Below are 20,154 nucleotides of genomic sequence, written 5' to 3' on the forward strand. Positions count from 1 at the left end.
TCGAGGTCAGGAGTTGGAGACCAGCCTGAACAAGAGCAAGACCCCATCTCTACTAAAAATAGAAAGAAATTAGCCAGACAACTAAAAATATATAGAAAAAATTAGCCGGGCATGGTGGCGCATGCCTGTAGTCCCAGCTACTTGGGAGGCTGAGGCAGAAGGATTGCTTGAGCCTGGGAGTTTAAGGTTGCTGTGAGCTAGGCTGAGGCCATGGCACTCTAGCCTGGGCAACAGAGTGAGACTCTGTCTCAAAAAAAAAAAAAAAAAGTGGCATAAGGAGATTTAATTTAATTATGGGCAGGAGCGCTGGGCTGCACTGGGGGGTGAGGGAGGGAGCTATTTTATACTTGATGTAAGGGGATATACCCTTCCTTTGAAATGAGGCCTGAAACTTGATTTGCAGTTTTGCTTTTTTTAAAGTGTCTCAGCTTTTCAATATTTTGCAAATGAGCCAATGCTTACTTCTTTTACCCAACCTTTTAACTTTAGTAAGCACGGTTAATAATAAAAAGGGGAACAGCCTAGTGTTGAAAAACAAGGGCTTTTAGAGTCTGAGACTGCTTTTTGATGCTGTTTGCCTACCACATGGGCAGTCACTTAACCTTTTGGGCTGTTTCATCTGTCAAATAAGATTTTGTTTCATTATAAACAAAAACGAGAATACATATTTATTTAAAGTATGTAGCATGGGGTCTGACACATAGTGCAATTATTGGACACCATGTCTCTTACACTTCATGGCCCTTGCCTCTGCTCCTTCTCTTTCACCAAGGGGAAATGTGCAGTGCAAGGTAAATCTCTCAACCCCCATTTTCTTTTTTTTTCATGTATATCACTCATCGGGTAGCCCCCGTTTTCTTGATTAGTACTGTACTTCACTTTTCCTCTACTCTTCTTTTTCAGTTTGCAGACTTGGCAGTTTCTGCCTCCTCCTTTCCCTTGCTAAGTGAAGAAGATCCCCACCACTGGCTCTACTTTTTAGTTTATCACAGCTACTTACCTGTTCCAGTCTTGAGTAAGGCACAAAATACTTAGAGAAAACAAATGTCTTTCAGAGGACTTGCTAAGTGTAATAGTGAAGATTATTTGCATTACTACTATTTTCCAATCAATTAAAAAGGAAGTCTAAAACCGTGCCCTACAAGGAGATCATAACAAAGGCATTGTTTAAAACCTTTTCTTTTCCTTTTTTTTTTTTTGGCTTTTCTCTCTGAACCATCTTTGATGCTAGCTAAGACTCCAATTTATACAAGAGCCAGAAGCCATCTATCCTACCTCTTCACCTACTATCTTCTACATTCAATCTCTTTAAAAGGGACTTAAACTTTGGTTCAGGGGTGGGAGGTGGTGGTAGTGATGGAGACTTAATAAAAGGTGTTTCCTCTTCCTGAAGAGGAAATAGAGCGCCGTCTACATTTTTTCCCATCTGCCTGTTTCCTCCCTCCCTTTCTGTCTTAAGGAAAGTGGTCCAGCTGTAACAGCCGTACTTCTCCCTCCACCTCCCCTCCCCTCCCCACGCAAGCAACTGAACCGCCTATGATGTCATAATCACAATCCCATTACCTCATCCTGCTGGGGGGGGAGGAGGGAGGAGAGGGAGTGAACAGACCTGGGCCATCCTGCGCTTTACAAAGTGCTCTGCGTGAGGACAAATTACAGAACCAAGTGGAAACGGCGCCGCAACCATTATAAATCCTGCATTTTTAAGGTTCCAGGCGATCCGGCAGCTGGAAGAGGGATTCCTGGGACTCAAAGCAGGCCCTAATGGGCGCTTGGACCACACTTCCCAGCAGCCTTCACGCCGCGGACGGGTCCTTTGCTGGGGGAAGGGGGATTCCTTCGGAGAGGTGGCCCTAGAGGGCGGGGCAGGAGAGCAGGTGAGAGGCACTGTAGCTAATTCTCTTACGCGGCCTGAGCCGAGCGGGCGGCTGCTTTGGGGCCGATGTAGGAATGGAGGGCAGGGGTGAGGGCTTTGTTTACCTTCTTCCGACATGGCCTCCCCCGCGGGCTTCAAGCTATGCCTCCAACTGGGCCCGTCCACTGTCTGCGATATTTTGGAGGGGGTGACTCCTTAGTGAGGAAACCACTCCCATTCCTAAATCAAAGCGCCAGGCTCGTTCCCGACGCCGCTACCGAAGAAAGACTTGGAGAGAGAAACGACACGGGGCTTGGGCCTCCGCGGGCGGTTCAGGGGGATTCTGCCAACCGGAGCTATCCCCCCACTCTCCTCAGGGACTCATTGGTTCGCGCCAGCGCCTTTTAAGGGCACCGTGGGGCGAAAGGAGCGCTCAGAGCTGCTCCGGCCGCGGCCCTGGGAGCTGGAGGAGTCGCGGTAGGTGGCGGAGGGCAGGTGGCGCTGGGGCCTCGGGGCGGGCACCTCGACCGTCCCTCCCTCCTTCCTTTTTTCCCTTCCCCCAGTCCGGCCGCCCGCGCGGCCCGGCCTCGCAGGCCGCCTCCGCGGGGATAGCACGGGACCCAGTGGGGGAGGGGGTGGCGGAGTGCTAAGTCCCAGACCCTCCCCATCCCCTTGCGTCCTGAGTTCGCTTCTTACGGCCAGATGATGGAACCTGAGTGGGAAGGGGCAAGCGACAGCCCCCCTGAGCGAGCCCTGGCGCTACCCCCCCCCCCCACCGGGACCAGCGGACGCCCCATGCCCCACCCCACGGGGACAGGCAGGGCAACAGAGGGAGAGGTTGAAGATTGGAGGGGCCTAGCCTTTTGCTTCTTCCTCGGGGTGGGGGGAGGGGTGCTTCCCACTTGTCACCCCATCCCCACCAGAACCATATGGGAGAGGAGCAGTTGGGTCTCCACTTACCTGTTCGTGCACCACCCTGCCTCCCTCATGTTTTCCTTCAGTCTCCCCCAGAGGTGTGGGGCTGGGATCTGGGGGGAAGGTCCTCAGGGGGTTTGTGACTCTCCTCCCCCTTGGCCTGACTTGATCCCAGGTTGTCCAGGATTCAGCACAATCTCAGCATCCCTGAAACACGAGTGTCAGGGGTTTCTGCCACCCAATAAAAGATGGGGTGGAGGTCTGGTCTTTATTTAAGGGGACTGGTGGTGGAGGGAAATCTTGGACTGAGAGTTAGGCCTGGTGGGGTTGCTGGGAGGGCCTAGCGGCCTGCTGTTTAGAAGGGCTGAGCCCCGTGCCAGTTGTTAAGCTGAGAAGTTTTAACTTGTTTAGTGAACGTTCAGGGCTGTCTCAACCCCTCAGATATACAAAATGGAAGGGGAAGGAAGGCGGCTAGAGAGGGCTTCTTAGACTTTTTTCAATGCCTGCTTGAGAAAGAAGAGGCCCCTCGCGGAGCTGGTTTGCCTTCTTTTGTGTCCTCGTTTGATTCCTTATGGCTTCCGTTCTGTTCCCCCTCTCAGCCTGGCCTGTTTTAGGACACTCGGGCTGAGAGTATCAGTTGCTTGGTGGTAGTTGCATTGTTCCAATTACCGCTGTGTGTGGCCACATCCCAACAATTAAAATGCAGAAAAACACAAAATCACTCTCTTCACTTGATCCTAGAGAGAACTGGGAGTTTGCTGTTTGTCCAAATGCCTCTTGAAAAGCTTGAAAGTTTGCTTCACCCCCTGCTCCTCATGGCTGGTGAGGCTGAGGCCTGGGATCTCTACATTAAAAGCCTGCAGTCAGGTTCCCTCTCTGGTTGATTTTTGAGGGCAAAGTTAAGAAACCAAGAGCAGAAGTGATATAAGCTTTAGCTTCTCCCACAAGAATATAGGGGAAGCAGCTGAAGGGGGCTCTCAGGAAGCTAGAACTTTGTTCAGGGTGGTAATAATTATGCATGAAAATGATAGTTAACTATAATGATGATTGACTTCTGCACCTTTCTTCCAAAGAACCCCAAGTACATCCAACTGTATTTCTTTGCTCTTCCTTGTGGCTGGCCTCCCTCTAAAGTAGGAATGGGGTAGAGATGAGTCCCTCTTTTTTGTAGAGAGTGATCTGCCCAAGGTCACAGAAGGAAGAGCCCTCTTGGGCTTCTTTTAATGTGCAGGTGAGGGAAGATGGCATCCAGCCAGTGAGAGAGAAACCTTATTGCCGCCTTTATCTTAATGATATCATCACTTTTGGCATTCTGAGGCTTTGAAGAGCCACAAACAGGAGGAATGAAAAATGGTAGTGGATGTGGACTCTTGCTTTTTGTAGACCAGATGGTGGTATGCTTTTGTATATTTTGATATTTCAGGTTATATTGTTCCTGTGACAGATTAAGATTATTCTGCCCGCTTTACATATGAATAAACTGAGGCCAAGGAATGTTAAATGATTTGCTAAAACTATCACAACAACTCAGATTAAGATTTAGATTTCTTGATCATTCTCTCAACTGCTGATGCTACGTACACTCTCTGGTGAGCTGTCTGCCTGCTGGTCATTTCTGGGAATAGGCAGAACAAAATCAAGACACTGGGTTAACCTCCCCTTTTCCCTTGAGCAGGGCCCCTCAAGCAGTTGTGTGGGTTTGAAGCCTGTTTTCTGATAGAGTTAGTTTGCTTCTATTAGAAATTGACCATGAGAAAGAATCTTAATTAATTGTATCCATGATCTTTGAGTCAGATCAGGCTAAAAACTTAGTTGCATGAAGTCATGGAGTTGTTGTTTATAACATCTGTAGAGTTGAAATGTAATTGGAATTACCCTGACCATTTCCTTATCCTCTTCCCATTTTATAAGCGAATATACAGGGTATCTATTGGAAAACAATAATATATCAGCTGTTCAAGCTATGGGAAGACATAAAATCCTATTACTCTGGTCTGAAGTAGAAAGTCATGCCTATAACCACTGCTACTGACCCATTGTTCTCTATTGCTATTTCTGTAGTTTAGGAGAGGGGTACCTCTCTTCGATTCTGACTAGACAATAAAATATTGGGATGATCTGGATGGAAGTAACCATTCGGGCATCCCTTTCTCTCACTGGAGCTGTTTTCTAAGTGGTGCTGATATTCTAGTTAGAAACAACAGAGCATAAACCAGCTTAGGAGTGGCAAATAAGTTTCAACTTGATTCCAAACTCCAGTTTATTTTACTGGATATCTGGAATGCCAAGTTCGGAATGTTCCTGAGGTGGTATTTTGGCTTAGAAGGAAAGAGCTGTGATCAATTTATGATGTCTGCCAGAGGCCTGGCATAGGGGTGCTGTGGTATGTGTGCCATGCATTTTCCATCTCTGGACCAGGTACATTTCTAATATCACCTGGGGCTGGTCCCTCTAATTGGCAGACTCAGCAGGCATGACTGGAGAGGGAAGTCCCAATGGTGCTAGAATGGTGCTGCAGTGGCAGAAGACGGCTCACGAGTGAGGTCTGGAAGAACAACAGGGAAGACATCCATCATTTGCTCCAAAGTGTGCAAGTCAAATCCTGGGGAGAATCATGATAACCCTGATCACTGAGCAGCTACAGAAGCAGACTCTGGATGAGCTGAAATGCACACGCTTCAGCATCAGTTTGGTAAAAGACCAGTCTTCCTGCTTCTCCACCACCCCCTCCCCCTTTTTTCTGAGGCTGTTTGTTGCTACTACTATACCCTTGTCCTGTGCTGTATGAATCATGGTACTTGTACTGGAAGAGCCCACTAAAGGCTCAAAACCCAGCCCAAAAGGAAGGGGGCAGGGATTTTTCCGCTGATAGAGAAGGGACACCAAAACTTGGGTGGAGAAGGGTTTGAGATGTTAGAAGATACGGATTGTTTTACTCACTAACTTTGGGAAGACAAGAGGAAGAGAACAGTTTGGAGTCTCTAACATCCCTGTAACTCATGAATTGCAGGGTAGAACTGAAGAGGGCTTCCTAGAAATCTGTCAGTGTGTCCTGAACTCGAATCATGATGGATATTCTCTCTTTCTTAGCCTTTGCCAGATCATGCAGATATCTCCAACTGTGGGAACCCTTTCCAGCTTGTGTCTGGTAAGGCATTTTGTGTGTTTGTATATGTGTGTATGCCCATGCCTCTACCCACACATTTTTTCACTGGTTTCCAGTGACCACAACTAGTCTACTTCTAGAACTTTCTTGCCAGAGTCACCTTCTGAGATTGGCATTTGTCTCCATTTTACTGCCCCAGCATGAAAGTTATTTAGTTTGCTCTTTACTCTAGCCTTGTAGGGACATTTGTATTCTAATTTTTTGAACAGGTAATACATTTGCATGGTTCAAAAATTTTAAAATAACAAAAAGGTTTTACTGAGAAAAGTCTCCCTTCCTCTCCTGTCCCCTATCCACCCAGCTCCTACCACCTCCCTAAAAGTAACTCCTGTTACTAGTTTTCTTGTATGTAATATCTGACTGGAATTTCTTTATACAAATAGAAGCAAATATACATGTATGTATTTATTCCCACCTTTTTTAACACAAAAGGTTGCATACTATATATTATTCTGTACCTTTTTTTTAACTTAACTATAATATAGCTAGGATATCTTTCCCTATTAGTATTCTGAGCATTTTCTTGTTTTATATAGCTGCATATTATTACATTATATGGATGTACCATAGTTTATTTAACTAATCTCCTATTGTACATTTAGATTATTTCCAATCTTTTGTTAGGACACTTAAAACTGTAGTGAATAACTTTGTCCATATGTCATTTTTCGCATGTGCAGATGTATCCAAGTGATAAATTCCTAGATGATGAATTAATCAGAGGGCCTGTTGTTATTTAAATGGAGGGATCACTAACAACCAGAACTATTCTGCCTCTGATTTTCTATTCTGGGATACCTGGCAAGGGAAATAAGTTGGCATAAGCATATTCATTCAGTCTTTTCCTCCTATTTATTAAATACTTGCTGAGAGCCAGGTATTGTGCCATAAGTACAGAATAGGACCCTTGGTCCCTGCCTGCATGGAGGTTAGCAGGGGGAAAAACTGTTGAACAAATAGAGTCAGATGTGAGTTTTGCCATCATCATCTGATTTCATATACTTGTCATTTACTCCAAATATCTAGCCCCTGCAGAATTCTAGTCAGCTAGCCAGAGGAGTTTGGAGTTGGCCCTTTGTCCCTTAGTTATCTCCAAAAAGTCACAATTTTTGTTGGAGTACAGTGAGTCAGGATCATTCCTCTTAGTCCATGTCCACTTCTTTCCGTTGGTCCCTCCGCCTATTTGGATGTAAGAAAGGCCTAGGGTAAGGGAATTGGAGTACGTGGGTGGCCAGACATAGGAACATGAGTAGCCCAAAGTCTTAGGGTTTCCCAAACACAGGCTCCACCGTCAGAGGCCTTCCCCACGCTGTTTGCCCTCCCTAGGAATAATAGTGATCTCATACCTGCTTGATTACCTCTTCTCAGTAGCCCTAACTCTTGTCTTGGTGCTATTGACATCTGAGAAGAGCAAAGGCCAAGGAAGGAGAGGATAGGCCTGCTTTTCAGCACCTGGGGTTGGGGCAGGGGAAGGGGAGGTGTTTGGCAAAGTAAGGCTAGGTGGGGTAGAGTGAGGAATGAGCGGGGCACACACATAGACATGTTTGTTTCTCTTGATTTGTTTTACCGTTGAGAGGGAGTGGCAGGTAGTATATGAAATATGTTACTGATTCTAGGTAGTTTCTCACAGTGGAGGCAGTATAGCATAGTGTTTAAGAAACCTAGCCATGGCATCAACAGACCTGGGTTTGAATCCTGTTTTGGTCATTTGATTGCTATGTGATTTGGGCAAGTTACTGGACCCTCATCTGTGAAATGGGGATAGTAATAGTACTGACCTCATGAGGTTTTGGGGAAATCTCACATAAAGCGGTCAATATATTTGTAGCCTGTGGTAAGCTCTTAAAAAAATGTTAGCTATCATTAATATTATTTTTATTATAAATGCCTTCCAGAAGGTGCTTCCTGGAGGGGCCTGCCCCACTGTTCCTGTGCTGAGTTCCAGGACAGCCTCAACTTCAGCTACCATCCCTCAGGCTTGAGCCTGCACCTCAGACCACCCAGTCGGGGAAGCTCCCCGCAGGAGCAGCCCCTTTCCCAAGTCCTAAGCCCTGAGCCCCCAGACCCAGAGAAGCTTCCTGTGCCCCCTGCTCCTCCATCCAAGAGGCACTGCCGCTCACTCTCAGTGCCCGTGGACCTGTCTCGCTGGCAGCCGGTGTGGCGGCCCGCCCCCTCCAAGCTGTGGACTCCCATCAAGCACCGGGGCAGTGGTGGAGGGGGTGGGCCGCAGGTGCCTCACCAGAGCCCCCCAAAGCGGGTCTCCAGCCTCAGGTTCCTCCAAGCTCCCAGTGCCTCTTCTCAATGTGCCCCAGCCCACAGACCCTACAGCCCTCCATTCTTCAGCCTGGCCCTGGCCCAAGATTCCTCTCGACCCTGTGCTGCCTCCCCTCAAAGTGGCTCCTGGGAGAGTGATGCTGAGTCCCTGTCACCTTGCCCACCTCAGCGCCGCTTCTCCCTGTCACCCAGCCTGGGCCCACAGGCAAGCCGCTTCTTGCCCTCTGCCCGGAGCTCCCCCGCATCCTCCCCAGAGCTGCCCTGGCGACCTCGAGGTCTTCGCAGCCTTCCCCGAAGCCGTTCACAGCCTTGTGATCTGGATGCCCGCAAAACTGGGGTCAAGCGGCGCCATGAGGAGGACTCCCGGCATCTGCGGCCTTCCTTAGACTTTGACAAGATGAATCAGGTGGGACTGGCAAGACTAGGGGAGCTTGGTTGGGAATGGGGGTACTCTGTTCCCACTTTTGAGCTATCCCTTAGCTTCATGCTCTCCTGACAGGGCCTCCCTGTCTGAGCTTTTGCTAGGGTGACCTGCCATCCCTATTTGCATGGGACTGTCTTGGTTTTAGCACTGAAAGTCCCCCATCCTGGGAAACTTCTCAGGCCTGGGAGTTTCACAGAAACTGGGTGAGACGCATGTTAAACCTTCTAGAAGGGATCCCAGATTGTCCTGCTAGAATCACTTTCCCTCTGCTCTAAGAATTCATAAGCCACAAAGTCCCATCATCAGTGCCCCACTCCTTCTTGTGCTCAAGGCTGGTTTTGCCACTTGCCTTCACTGCTTAAGCCCTGTGAGGCCTTAAGCAAGATGGGCTGCTACAGCATTCATCTGTTCAACAAATGCGTTTTGATTTCTTAGTGTGAGTGTAGTTATTGTATGCACTTACACTGTTTTCAAATTCTTTCTAGAGCACTAGGTCACAAACCTCCTTGAGAATTTATTATTCATACAGTCATCCAACCAGTCAGCAAACATTTATGGAATATCTACCATGTACTTGACTCTGACTGGGCGCTGGCAGTACAGAATAGCGAGATAAGCAGATGATGTTCCTGCCTGCATGGAGTTTATAAATGAGCTTCTATTCTTGAATCTGTTGGAAACTATGGGCTCTTTCCTCAGAGGAATGTGCATGTACACTAAATTTGCCAAATTTTGTCAGAGAGTCTACAAACTTCACCGTAAAGCCTAGGATTCTTGCTCTCAAGTGTAACTGAGAGGGACCCTTTGAAATACATCTTAGGATGCTCCAGAAAGTTAAGTATCATTCCTTGTCTTCTTAACTTTGTTGTTTATTTGACAGAAACCATACTCAGGAGGTCTCTGTCTCCAAGAAACAGCCCGGGAAGGCAGCAGCATCTCTCCACCATGGTTCATGGCCTGTAGCCCTCCACCCCTCTCTGCTTCCTGCAGCCCCGTTGGGGGTTCCTCCCAGGTGCTGAGTGAGAGCGAAGAGGAGGAGGAGGGGGCTGTGCGGTGGGGGCGGCAGGCGCTGAGCAAGCGGACACTGTGCCAGCAGGACTTTGGGGACCTGGACTTGAATCTGATTGAGGAGAACTAAAACTGGGAGGCTACTTCCTGGGGCCACACAGACTGACTCTCTTATGGCTACTAACGAGTGTCGAGGCCCCAAGGCTGGGGGCCCAGCCTGGGAATGGGGGTGAGTGGAGGGCTCCGACTCAGGGCAGCCGGAAATCATCTCACTCCAGCAAGCTCGACCATGCCGAGAGACTGGCCGGGACAAGATAAATGGAGCTGGTGGCGGGAGGGACAGCCCCAGAGCAGACCCTTACCATGGCGGCCCTGAGTGTGAGTATCCCTGCCATGGAGAGAGCAATGGGCAGGGAAGGAAGGGGTCTGCTGACCCCAGCTCGGGGAATTTCACTAGCCCTTTTGCTTCAAAGGGCACTTGTGTCTTAGAATTTGGCCAGGGTGGGGGGTTCAGTCAGCCTCCTCAGAGAAACTGTGTGAGAGTGTGTGTGTGCATGGGAGTGTACTTGAGGAAAGGTGTGTTTGTGTAGCCTTAGGGAAGGAAGGCAATTGCTCCTTAATAGCAGAGCATCATGATATCCCCAGGATCTTGAGTTTTTACAGGACAGAAGGCTTGTTCAAGGAGTCATGAGGGGGCACAAAGTTTTCCTTTTTTCTAAATAGCTCTGGAACCAGGCTTATAATCCATAGCATCACTGGCTCTGCAAAGGATTTTGTTTGGGGGTACAGCAAGGTCTTTTAAATGCTGTGACCTCAGCTAATGGTTATTTCCTCAGCCCCACCCATTCCCTACTAGATGTATCTAGTGTTGCGTGGGGTGGGGGGGGCTTTTGCCACATTTATTCTGAGCTGGCCTTTTTTTCTCAACAGATTGTCTAGGCTCTGTATCACCTGCCTCTTTCACTCTCTTTAGTAGATGCAAGCACACCTGGGCAACTGAGGCAGGGTTGAAAGGTTCCATGTCTTTCTTTTCTTTGCTACTGGGGGCACCCTTTTCCCCTCACTCTCTGTCCTTCAGGTCAGAGACAAGGTAGGAAGGGCTTGTACAGGTCCCTAGCATCTATTGAGGCACACCTGGAGCAGGAGAAGTGGCATTCAGTCCCCAGCAGACGTGGGTGAGCTCACCCCAGCGCTGCCCTTTGGAAGCAGACCGTAGGAAACCTTTTCTTACAAGATCTAGGCCCTGCCTCTTTTCTGACCTGCTTAAGAAAGAGGAAGGGGTTTTAGCATTTAATAGTTTGCTTGTCTTCCACTCCTGCCAGGAAATGTTTATTTGTGTCTAATTGGCCCTGAGAGACCATAGGGAGATTGGGGCTCACTGAGGGATTGTCTGAGGATGTGTAAAGCAAGCCTGTGAGAAGCAGTTAGGAGTTTGTTGTTGTTGAATTAAATTTACTTTTTTGTTTCTCACTTACAACTTGAGCCAGGGCAGCAGTTTCCGGTAGCCACAGTGATGGGTTTAAGTACCTTGATAGGGCTGGCGCCAGTGGAAATGCATACTGAAGCTGCTGCCACAATAGCTTGTGGGGCTTTGTCCAGCTTTGAACAAATGACCAAATGGGACCTGCCCTTGTTTATTACAAGAAGGGCATTTTTCTCTTCAATTTCCAGGGTGTCTTAGGACCCAATTCCTCATGTTAGGGAAGACCAAGGTCGTCTTGTAAAATTGAACCTGATGTTTTCTAGGTCTCCCATGTGGCAGATAGGAGCATCAGTGAGGCTTCAGCCTCCTTATCTCCACTGCACAGGAGGTGGCCATGTCTTCGTAAGCCTCTGGCCCATAGAGGCTCTCCCCTTCCAGCGCTCCTCCCCATCTCCTGGCTAGTTACCACTGGGCTTCCAGGTCTCAGTGGGGCCTGAGAGGCTCTCTGGAGAATCCGGGGAAACTCTGAGCCCGGGAGTTGCCCATCCTTGGTTTCATCCCTTCCCTGGCTTTCTCCCTCTTTAGGCCATAATTTTCCTGGTGCCAGCATCTTTTCCTCCTGAGGCATCCTCATCCTGGTCTCTCTGCTGCACATTGGCTGTGCCAGCTTCCAAAAGGCTACTGGCAATGCCAATGGAGTCTCTGCAGGCTCCAAACTGAAGAAGTGAGGGCAGTAATTCTGCCTCCGTCCTGGCTTCCCAAAAGCCCTACGGCACCACCCTTAGGGGAGAAAGTCTATAGTTATTATTTTAATTCTATTACTTTAAGTCTGGAAAGTTAAACTATCAGAACTATCATCTTGCTTCCCAATCTAAGAATCCATGGCCCTGGAACAAGCCTTTTCAAGAAGTGGTTCATTTTGCTTTACACTGTAGATCTGTTCCAACAGTTCTGTGTAAACCAAATGCTATTTTTTGATGCATTTGGACTGCTAACCATTTAAAAGCAGCCTATGATTGCTTCTTTTGTAAAGCAGGCAACTTCCCTCTACTTTAGCTGTTTTGACTATGTGGATTTTCACATATTGGGCTTACCCAGAGTGGAGCACACCTCCAGGGCTTGTGGCTGATGCTGGGTCGGTCTGCATCTGTGCTGTGTGTGTGGTGTGGCTGGCCAGTAGGTGAGTATTCCTGCGTGTGTGAGTGAAGCCCACTCCCAGGCTGGTGCTCTCCTCCTGTGCCCGGTGACTGCCCACTGGCAGCCCCAGCTGCCCTTCACTCCCACCTGCTGCCAAAGTCCCTGTGCTAATGGGATTACAAGTACAAAAAGTGGAAAAAAAATTTCGTAAACTTTGTTTTATATTAAAAAAAATCCATAAGTCTGTGTGTGTTAAACATGAGGTTCTGCCTCTGTGGCTGTGTTTGAAAAAATAAAGTTTTATTAGAATAATCCATTTTCCCAAGCAACCTTGTGTACTACAGTGTCTTCTTCCCTTCCCCACAAAGAAAGGCAAGGAGAAAACAAGGAGAAGGCCACCTAACTGTTCCAGCCCCTTCCTCTAAGAAATGGGTAGGCCTTTCAAAAAGAGCAATATCTAGTCCCTAGGCCCTTTCCTGGCCACAGCAGCTCATATAGGCCTCTGTTAAGTCCTTGGTTATTTACGGCAGTCTGGTTTGGTCTTTGTTTCCGTGGCACTTAGACCTGTCTCCTCCTCCCTGCTGTCACTCTCACTTCCAGCAGGCTGAAGTCAAGTATTAATGCATTCCATCTCCCTGAGAAATGCTTGATGGTGCAGTCAGGAACTTGTCTAGATTGGTTTGTCGGCTTTGGGAGATGGGGAGAAGGCAGTGGGGAAGATGGCCAGGAATCTCTTAAGAGTTTTCACGTGTTATGTCCTGGAAAGATGGAGATTTAGTCATCAGAATTCAGATTCCAGAGACCTAGGCAGTTTCTCCATCCTAAAAATACTGCTTTTGGAAAATTATACTAGCAGCAAAGCATCTCTTTTGTCCTAGAAGAGGGTATTTTCCTTAATGCTTCAATTTGGAGTGTTCATTTGCTGAAAGAAGCTGTGTGGCTCACTCTCTATAGAGCTTTCCATTCCACCCTTTCTTCCCTCTGTGTTAACATTCTTCCAATGTGTGTGGGTGAAGTGTAGTTGCTTAGAGATCCAGGCAAGAAGCCTCTGTCCCTAAGGCTTAGCCTTTCTTTACCAGTTGTGATGCTAACTTGCCAGGCGGCAAGAAGAGTCAAGTTGCTTAGCCTATGTCCTAGTTTTCTGCTTCAATTTGGTGGCACTCATTGTTGAATACCAATGAAGTGTGCAGGAGGACAGGATTGGCTTGACTACCTGGAACAGGAACCTTTGCTGGGGTGCAAATACACCCTAGAAACAGTGGGAGTTGTCACCTGCCTTGGAAACAAAGGGAGGGGCTTTGGGAGGTGAGATAGTGCAGTGGCATGTGGTTAAAGAAGCTTAGAATTACAGTTTTTTCTTCCTTTAAAATTGTTTCATTTCACCTTTTTGAGTGGGGGTAAAGTTTAAAAGTCTGAAATGACTTTGTCCTCCTTTTTCCTTTCTTTTGAATTTTTCTGTTGAGTTTTTCTATTGTATATTTTCTTTGAGGCTAAGTGTGATTTCAGTTTTCACTCCAGAAGGCTCATTAGTATAGGAAAGAATGTAAACTCCACAAGGGCAAGGATTTTGTTTTATTCAGTGTTGTGTGCCCAACACTTTGGAAAGTTCCTGGCACATGAAAAGTGCCTGCCATATTTGTTGAATGCATTTCCCCTTTGCCCTTCCCATCCCTGAGCTTAGGTACATTTCTGTCTCTGGTGCCGTGAGAAACCAGCCTTAGACACTGGGATAATGATTAAAGCTCTATATGAGGGAAAAGCCCAGCAGTAAATTTTGATAGAAAAGCTGCAAGGCAGATAGGGCCTGTATGGATTCACCCTTGTTCCCTCCTACTAATTATAGCTCATGGGCCATGTGCTTTAAGAGGTGGCTCTCAGCCCAGAAAAACATTGAGTCAGGCCTCAGGTTGGCTGTGGGAGATGGAAGTTACAAGGAATAGGGAGGACATGTTTCCTTGGTGCCCCACAGGATTTGTTCTAGAATGACTTCCCTAGATGTTTTGTACTTTTACTAAAGTCAATAGTTGGTATCCATCCCCTCCCAGCCTTTGCTACAAGAAAAATAGGTCAAGAGTGTAGACAAGGTAGACAGGAGATGACTAGGCAGTAGGCACAGAAGACTTGGAGAAAGAACCAGCTACTGCCTCTTTCCTATCTGTAGGGCAGATCAATGCAAAAAATAGCCACTTTTAGAGCAATAATCATCGGTTATTACTAGACTCTCTTTCTGGTTTGTATTTGGTTTGTATATACTCAGTCTCTGTATCCATGAGACCATAGAACATGCTAGTCTCTGACATTACCAATGTTAAATGATAGAGATTTCCTGCTGTCTACTATGAATAATAATCTAGCCAAAAAATCAGCATCTTCCCTTCTCTACAGCCTCCTTTTGTAATTGGGAGCTATTGATCTCTCACACTTGTACTAAATGCATTCAGATAGGAGTTAGGGAATTTTCTTTGCCCCCAGCCCCACTACTTCCATGGTAAGATTCAGTATGTGCTACTGAATCAGGGAAGAGAATCCCTTTACTGCTGGTCTCTTTCCAATTCCCCTAAACATTATGGAGAAACACCTAAACTTAATAACATTGGCAGATTAGGAAGGGGAAGAATTTCCTTGGGTTTAAGGCAAAACACCAAGATGTTGGAGGCACACTGGCCTTCAGCCAATGGAAAGAGTGCCATTATCACATCCAGTGGATGGAATACATTGGCCAATTGGAAAGGAACCTATGAACTACTTGCAGTATAGAATAGGATACTATGTTATGTGCCAATGAGAAGGAAGACTGTCTCATGGACCAATGGGGAGAACATTTCCTAAAAGATGACAGGAAGGGTAGCCCATACTTTCAGGATAGGAAATCAATAGGGTATTGGATACACTAACTTCCTAGCTCAAAACATCTACTTTCTAGGATACCTTGCCCCTCAGTCCCCCCGCCCCATAAAAGTCTTTGGCGTTCAAGGAGAGTAGGCTAAAACCCTCTCAGATATGGGACTCCCTGAAGGAAGATTGGGACCAGGGATGGTGCCATGGGGGACTGAAGGACCCGCCCACTTCCCCAACCCCGGCCGAACCTGTAATTCCCCTCCCGGCCACAGGGGGCACTGCAGGCCCCGGGGAGGTTGGGGCGGAGCGCTGCGAGGGGCCCGGAGCTGCCGCCCCGCTCCAGAGCGCGGGGGGCGCTGTGCGGGGCCCGGGCTGCGGCTCCGCTCCCGGCCACGGGGGGCGCTGCGCGGTGCCGGTGGTTGGTGGTGGCTGTTGGGGGGGGTGGGGGGGAGCGGCGGCCGCGGGTGGTGCGGAGGGAGGCCTTGCGGGCGGATCGGGCGCTTGGTGGTGGAGGGAGGCGGCGGGCGGGAGTGCGGGTCAGGCCGGCCCTGGCGATGGCGGACGCGGCGGCCTCCCCGGTGGGCAAGCGGCTGCTGCTTCTGTTCGCGGACACTGCGGCCTCAGCCTCGGCTTCGGCCCCCGCGGCGGCGGCGGCGAGCGGAGATCCTGGGCCTTCGCTGCGCACTCGAGCCTGGCGGGCCGGCACGGTGCGGGCCATGAGCGGGGCGGTGCCCCAGGACCTGGCGGTGAGTGGCGGCCGAGGCGGGCACTCGAGGCCGGGGCTGCGGGGCCTGCGGGCGGCCTCCCCGGGGGCCTTTGTGAGGGGGCGGTGGGGTGGGGGTGACCCAGTTCCGCACCCCCGAATCTCCTTAGCGCCCCCCGCCGGCACCTCGGCACCCCGAGCTCTGGCCGGCATGGCTTCCGCGTCGGGGTGTGCGCCCCGGTTTCCCCCGGGGGGCGGCCAGGGCGCCTGGAGCTGCTGCTTCCAGCCAGGAGGCCCCGCCTCCTGAGCGACCCTTTTCTCGGCGTCCCCCCCGAAACACGCCTTCCGAGCAGGCTCTCGAACCCTGGCCTCCCGGGCCCCTCAGAGTTCGGCCCGTGCTGCCGCTGCCCCTTCGAAGACGTGGACCTGTGGTCCCCAGTCTCTCTCGGGAGACCTGCGCCCTGTTCTCTTTCTCCCGAGTGGGGCGAGAATGTGGGCAGTTGTGGGAGGCACGGAGGCTGCAGTTGAAGCTGCTCGGGGCTTTTTTATCTGGCAGTTACTTCCTCCTTGTCTGAGCCGGGCTCGGCCTGGCGGTCTCCAAAAAGGTCAGCTCTCGGGACTCTCTCAGGCTCCCCTCTCTTTGCGCTTCTGGGTGACAGGAGCTGCAGTTGTGGCTGTTTTTGATAAGTTTGAGATCTGTCTTAGTAGCCGAATGGAGCTGCTGGCTGGTGCTTTTTTGATCCCAGTTTGGCTATTCCCCCAACCTTGGGGAGGGGTTTTGTTTTGAAACTTTGTGACGGGGTTTGGCTGCTTTTGAATGTGTTTTGGTGTGTTTTGTGATTAAAGTTGTTCAGTAATAGAACTTAACTAGTATTTGAGATCGTGATGTGTTATTTTTGTTAATGTGGCGGCAAGATATTGTCTGAGTTTTGGCAAGCCTCTTTAGTTCCTCATTCTGATAGCGGCCCTAGCTTCTCTGGTGAGATAAATCTATGAAAAATGAGGGGAGGAGGATGTAATTCTTTTGGAATGTAATAGATTAGCAGGCAGAGGTAAATTTTCGTGATGAACTTACTTCTGCAGATATTCATTATAAATGGGAACGCATTTTGTGAGATTTGGAGGTAATGTGGGTTTCTGATGTTCATTTTTCTACCTATTGATCAACAGTGTTAGGATGTCTTTTTTTCCTGATATGCGAGCTTTATAGGTTGTTTGGCTTGTGGCTGGCTTAGGCTTTACTTCTGCTACTTGAGCTCACTTGCTTTGATCTTTCTCCATGCTCTGTAAGAAAGGCTGCTGGGACATTTATGAGGCTTCAGTGGGGTGAATTTGTAAAAAGATACCAGGAATCTAAGGGAGCGGAGATGGTGATTAAGACGGGGATTTGGATCTAAATTCCTCTGTGCTTTCTTCAGAAGATGGCTGGGATGGGGGAAAAGGTGTCCCTCTCAGTACCAGAAATTCATTCCTCCCCTTGGAGGCAAAATGTACTTAAAATCAACCATTCTATGCATACTTTGACCTGAGATCTAATCTGCCCTCGCTATTGTTGAGGTTTTATTTTCTGGTTCTTCCAATGGTTGTTTCCTCCCTCAGATGAATTGCTAATGAGCTCTGCACCTGAAATGCCTAGCCATTCATTTTATTGTTTGCTGGGCTCCCTGAGGGCAGAAGTTTTTGAAGCTCACTGCCATGCTGGACACCTAACTAAGCTAAATACTGAATAATTTTACTACTGGACAGTTGGAACTGGGTTCTCAAACCAAGTAAAAAGTTGCGGTGATTCTTGGAAATTAAAGCAAGGTGTACATTACAGCTGTGTTGAGGTCTTGCATGGGGCTTTGTGAATATAGAAGTGGAAGCAGGTTTTGGTTTTAAGAGTACATTTATGCTTGTCTTGTGTGTATATCAATGGACGTAGATGAGAAAACAGCCACAACAAAATTCAGAGCCTTTAGATTTTTTCATCAGCTTGCAAAATTGCTCAAGAATTGCTGTTAGGTTGAAGTTCTATTTAATGGCAATGACTAGTATAGGATCAGAACTGGCCGTTTTGTTTTCTTTTTTCATTAAAGAGATTTCCTTTGGACCCTTGGCATGTGGACCTTTCCAATTTACACCACACACCGTAGTAAACACAACTGTCTTCCAATCAAAAGTGTTCTTCCTGTACTCAAGGGTGGAGTTTGTAAGGAGCTGGCCTGTGATTGGGCAGATTTTCATTCAATTATGTTTAAGATGTTTTCAGGCATGCTTGGTTTTGAGTAATGCATAGCAGGGCGCCCCCTGTTAAGGATGAGTAATTGAGGGTTGGATGAATGAGTTTCTGAAGTGATTGAAAACACACTTCTCAATTTTAGGCTCTGGTAATATCCTCTTTCCAAATACTTTTTGATCCAGAAATCCTTCAGAATATAGTACTGATCCATTTAATGAAACCTGTTTTGTAAAACAATACCAAAGCCATGTGCTACCTTAAGATGAGATATGAAAAGACAGAAGTCAGGATCCTGTTAATTGGGAGTTTTGTTGATAAGGGTCTGATAGGTAGGCATCTTCACCAGCAAAACTATGCTGTCAAATAACTACTGAGATTTTTAGCCAAAGTAGGAAAAGAGCTTTCCCCCCCTTTCTCATGGAATAGTAGCTTTATTTGTGTTTCAAATAGGCCTTTTATGTAAAAAACAAAAAAACCCTGTTGCAAGATTAGTTTAATGGATTTTTATTTATTTATTTCCAGCTCTCCTTTCCTAACCTGGTGTCCTCTTTATGTTCCTAAATCATTGGTCCATGTAAGTTGCAGAGAACTAGGGACCTTCACATATGCAGTATGTAGATAAAACACATAGACCAAAAAGGAATATGTTATAAAAGGAAAACCTGTAATTGCAAAATGTCAAACAAAGGTATATACAGGAAAAGTGCTTAATCTCCGTCCTCCTCCAGCTCCCATTTACCAAAGAAGGGTGAGTTATCTTTGCTCATCTTTCTTAATACTAGTATAAAAAATATGAAAACATTCGATCATATCCAAAGGATTGCTTTTTTTTAGCAAATGGTGTCATACTGCGCAATATCTGCAGCCTGCTTTTTTCCCTTTCATTTAACAGTATAACATGGACATCAATACCTATAGATCTTACTCATCATTTCTGATAACTACCTTATAATCCATACAATGGATATACCATAATTTATTCAATCATTCTGCCTATTGATGGACATTCAAGTTATTTAAAGATTTTTTAACAATAAAGACAGTGCTGTCATTAATATACTTGTACATATATTTTCATGTAATCTAGGTTTAATTTCTGTAATTTAGCCATCCAGGGATCAGGTTAAGGAGTATATGTGTATTTTTATCTTACTAGGTAATGGCTGGTTATTTTCCAGTAAGATTACAGCATTTCATCCTACCACCAACTACTTACAGTACTTATTTCTCTTTACCCTTGCCATCACTGGTGTCATCAGTCTTTTTTTCATTTTTGCTAATCTGTTGGGTTAAAAATAGTATCTAGCATTTCATGACTACTAGTCTTTTTTTTTCCCCCCTCCGAGACAGGGTCTCGCTCTGTTGCCCTGGCTAAAGTACAGTAGTGTCATCATAGTTCACTGAAACCTCAAACTCCTGAGCTGAATCAATCCTCCTGCCTCAGCCTCCTGAGTAGCTGGGAGTACAGGCTATGCCACCACACCCGGCTAATTTTTCTATTTTTTGTAGAGATGGGGTCTTGCCCTTGTGCAGGCTGGTCTCCAACTCCTGGTCTCAAGCTGTCCTCGTGCCTCAGCCTCCCAAAGTGCTAGGATTACAGGTGTGAGCTTCTGCATCCAGCCTAAACTTTTCTTAATAGCTTCTAGGTTTACTTGGCTGGAAAGAGATCCTCCATCTTGAGCCACATAAATATTCTTCAAATTTTGTTTCTAACATTTTCATTTATTTATACCTTTTATATAAATTTATTTTTATAACATTTATTTATACCTTTAGATCTTTGGTCCATCTGGAATATTTTTGTAATTGGCATGTGAGATGGAGGAATCTTAACTTTTTTCCTACTGAGTAACCAATTGTGGCAGAACCAATTTTATTAAGTAAACCTGTCTCTGCAAAAAACTATTTTTTTAAGTTAGCCAGGCATGGTGGCATGAGCTTGTAGTCCTAGCTACTCAGGGTCCTCTATCAGGAAGATTGTTTGAGCGGAGGAGCTCAAGTCTGCAGTGAGCTATGATCAGACCCACTGTACTCCATCCTGGGCCACAGAGCAAGACTCCGTCTCAAAAAAAAAAAGTAAACCATCCTCTTCGTGCTGTGTGGTAGAATGAAGTGAGGCTGTAATGTAGGATCAATTTGTTTCAAATGTGTATCATAGCTCTCTCAGCTATCCAGAACCTGCAAGAGGAG

The 20,154-nt window shown here is 47.3% G+C and overlaps 3 protein-coding genes across 6 annotated transcripts in view; 2 read left to right on the forward strand and 1 right to left on the reverse strand.

The window, feature by feature from the left end:
* CDC25C (cell division cycle 25C) overlaps positions 1–2,366 on the reverse strand; it is a 31,756-nt gene extending 29,390 nt beyond the window's left edge. The window contains exon 1 of the mRNA XM_069483693.1: positions 1,981–2,366. The gene's annotated coding sequence lies outside the window, so the exon portion shown is untranslated. The remainder of the gene's footprint in view (positions 1–1,980) is intronic.
* On the forward strand, positions 1,585–12,531 carry FAM53C (family with sequence similarity 53 member C). 4 transcript variants are annotated; one of them, XM_069483696.1, is made up of 5 exons: positions 1,585–1,877; positions 5,233–5,462; positions 5,861–5,918; positions 7,832–8,616; positions 9,515–12,531. In XM_069483696.1, the coding sequence occupies exons 2-5, from the start codon at positions 5,385–5,387 to the stop codon at positions 9,770–9,772; spliced, it is 1,179 nt and encodes a 392-aa protein (XP_069339797.1). In that variant the 5' UTR covers positions 1,585–1,877; positions 5,233–5,384; the 3' UTR covers positions 9,773–12,531. The 4 variants fall into 4 exon arrangements, with proteins under 4 accessions (XP_069339797.1, XP_069339796.1, XP_069339799.1 ...); XM_069483695.1 differs by lacking the exon at positions 1,585–1,877 and adding an exon at positions 2,290–2,332; XM_069483698.1 differs by lacking the exon at positions 1,585–1,877 and adding an exon at positions 2,290–2,332 and having other exon boundaries at positions 8,465–8,616.
* A 2,958-nt stretch (positions 12,532–15,489) lies between these two features.
* Positions 15,490–20,154, forward strand: part of KDM3B (lysine demethylase 3B) — a 61,182-nt gene continuing 56,517 nt past the window's right edge. The window contains exon 1 of the mRNA XM_069483699.1: positions 15,490–15,786. Within this exon, the coding sequence (XP_069339800.1) occupies positions 15,595–15,786 (192 nt within the window). The 5' untranslated portion in view covers positions 15,490–15,594. The remainder of the gene's footprint in view (positions 15,787–20,154) is intronic.

This window comes from Eulemur rufifrons, chromosome 10 (assembly GCF_041146395.1).
Source record: "Eulemur rufifrons isolate Redbay chromosome 10, OSU_ERuf_1, whole genome shotgun sequence".
Lineage (NCBI taxonomy): Eukaryota > Metazoa > Chordata > Mammalia > Primates > Lemuridae > Eulemur > Eulemur rufifrons.

Coding starts and splice junctions, on each gene's coding strand:
- FAM53C (XM_069483696.1), top strand. CDS start 5,385: ATGATAACCCTGATCACTGAGCAGCTACAGAAGCAGACTCTGGATGAG. Junction 5,919..7,831: donor CCCTTTCCAGCTTGTGTCTG/GTAAGGCATTTT, acceptor AATGCCTTCCAG/AAGGTGCTTCCTGGAGGGGC. Junction 8,617..9,514: donor ACTTTGACAAGATGAATCAG/GTGGGACTGGCA, acceptor TTTATTTGACAG/AAACCATACTCAGGAGGTCT.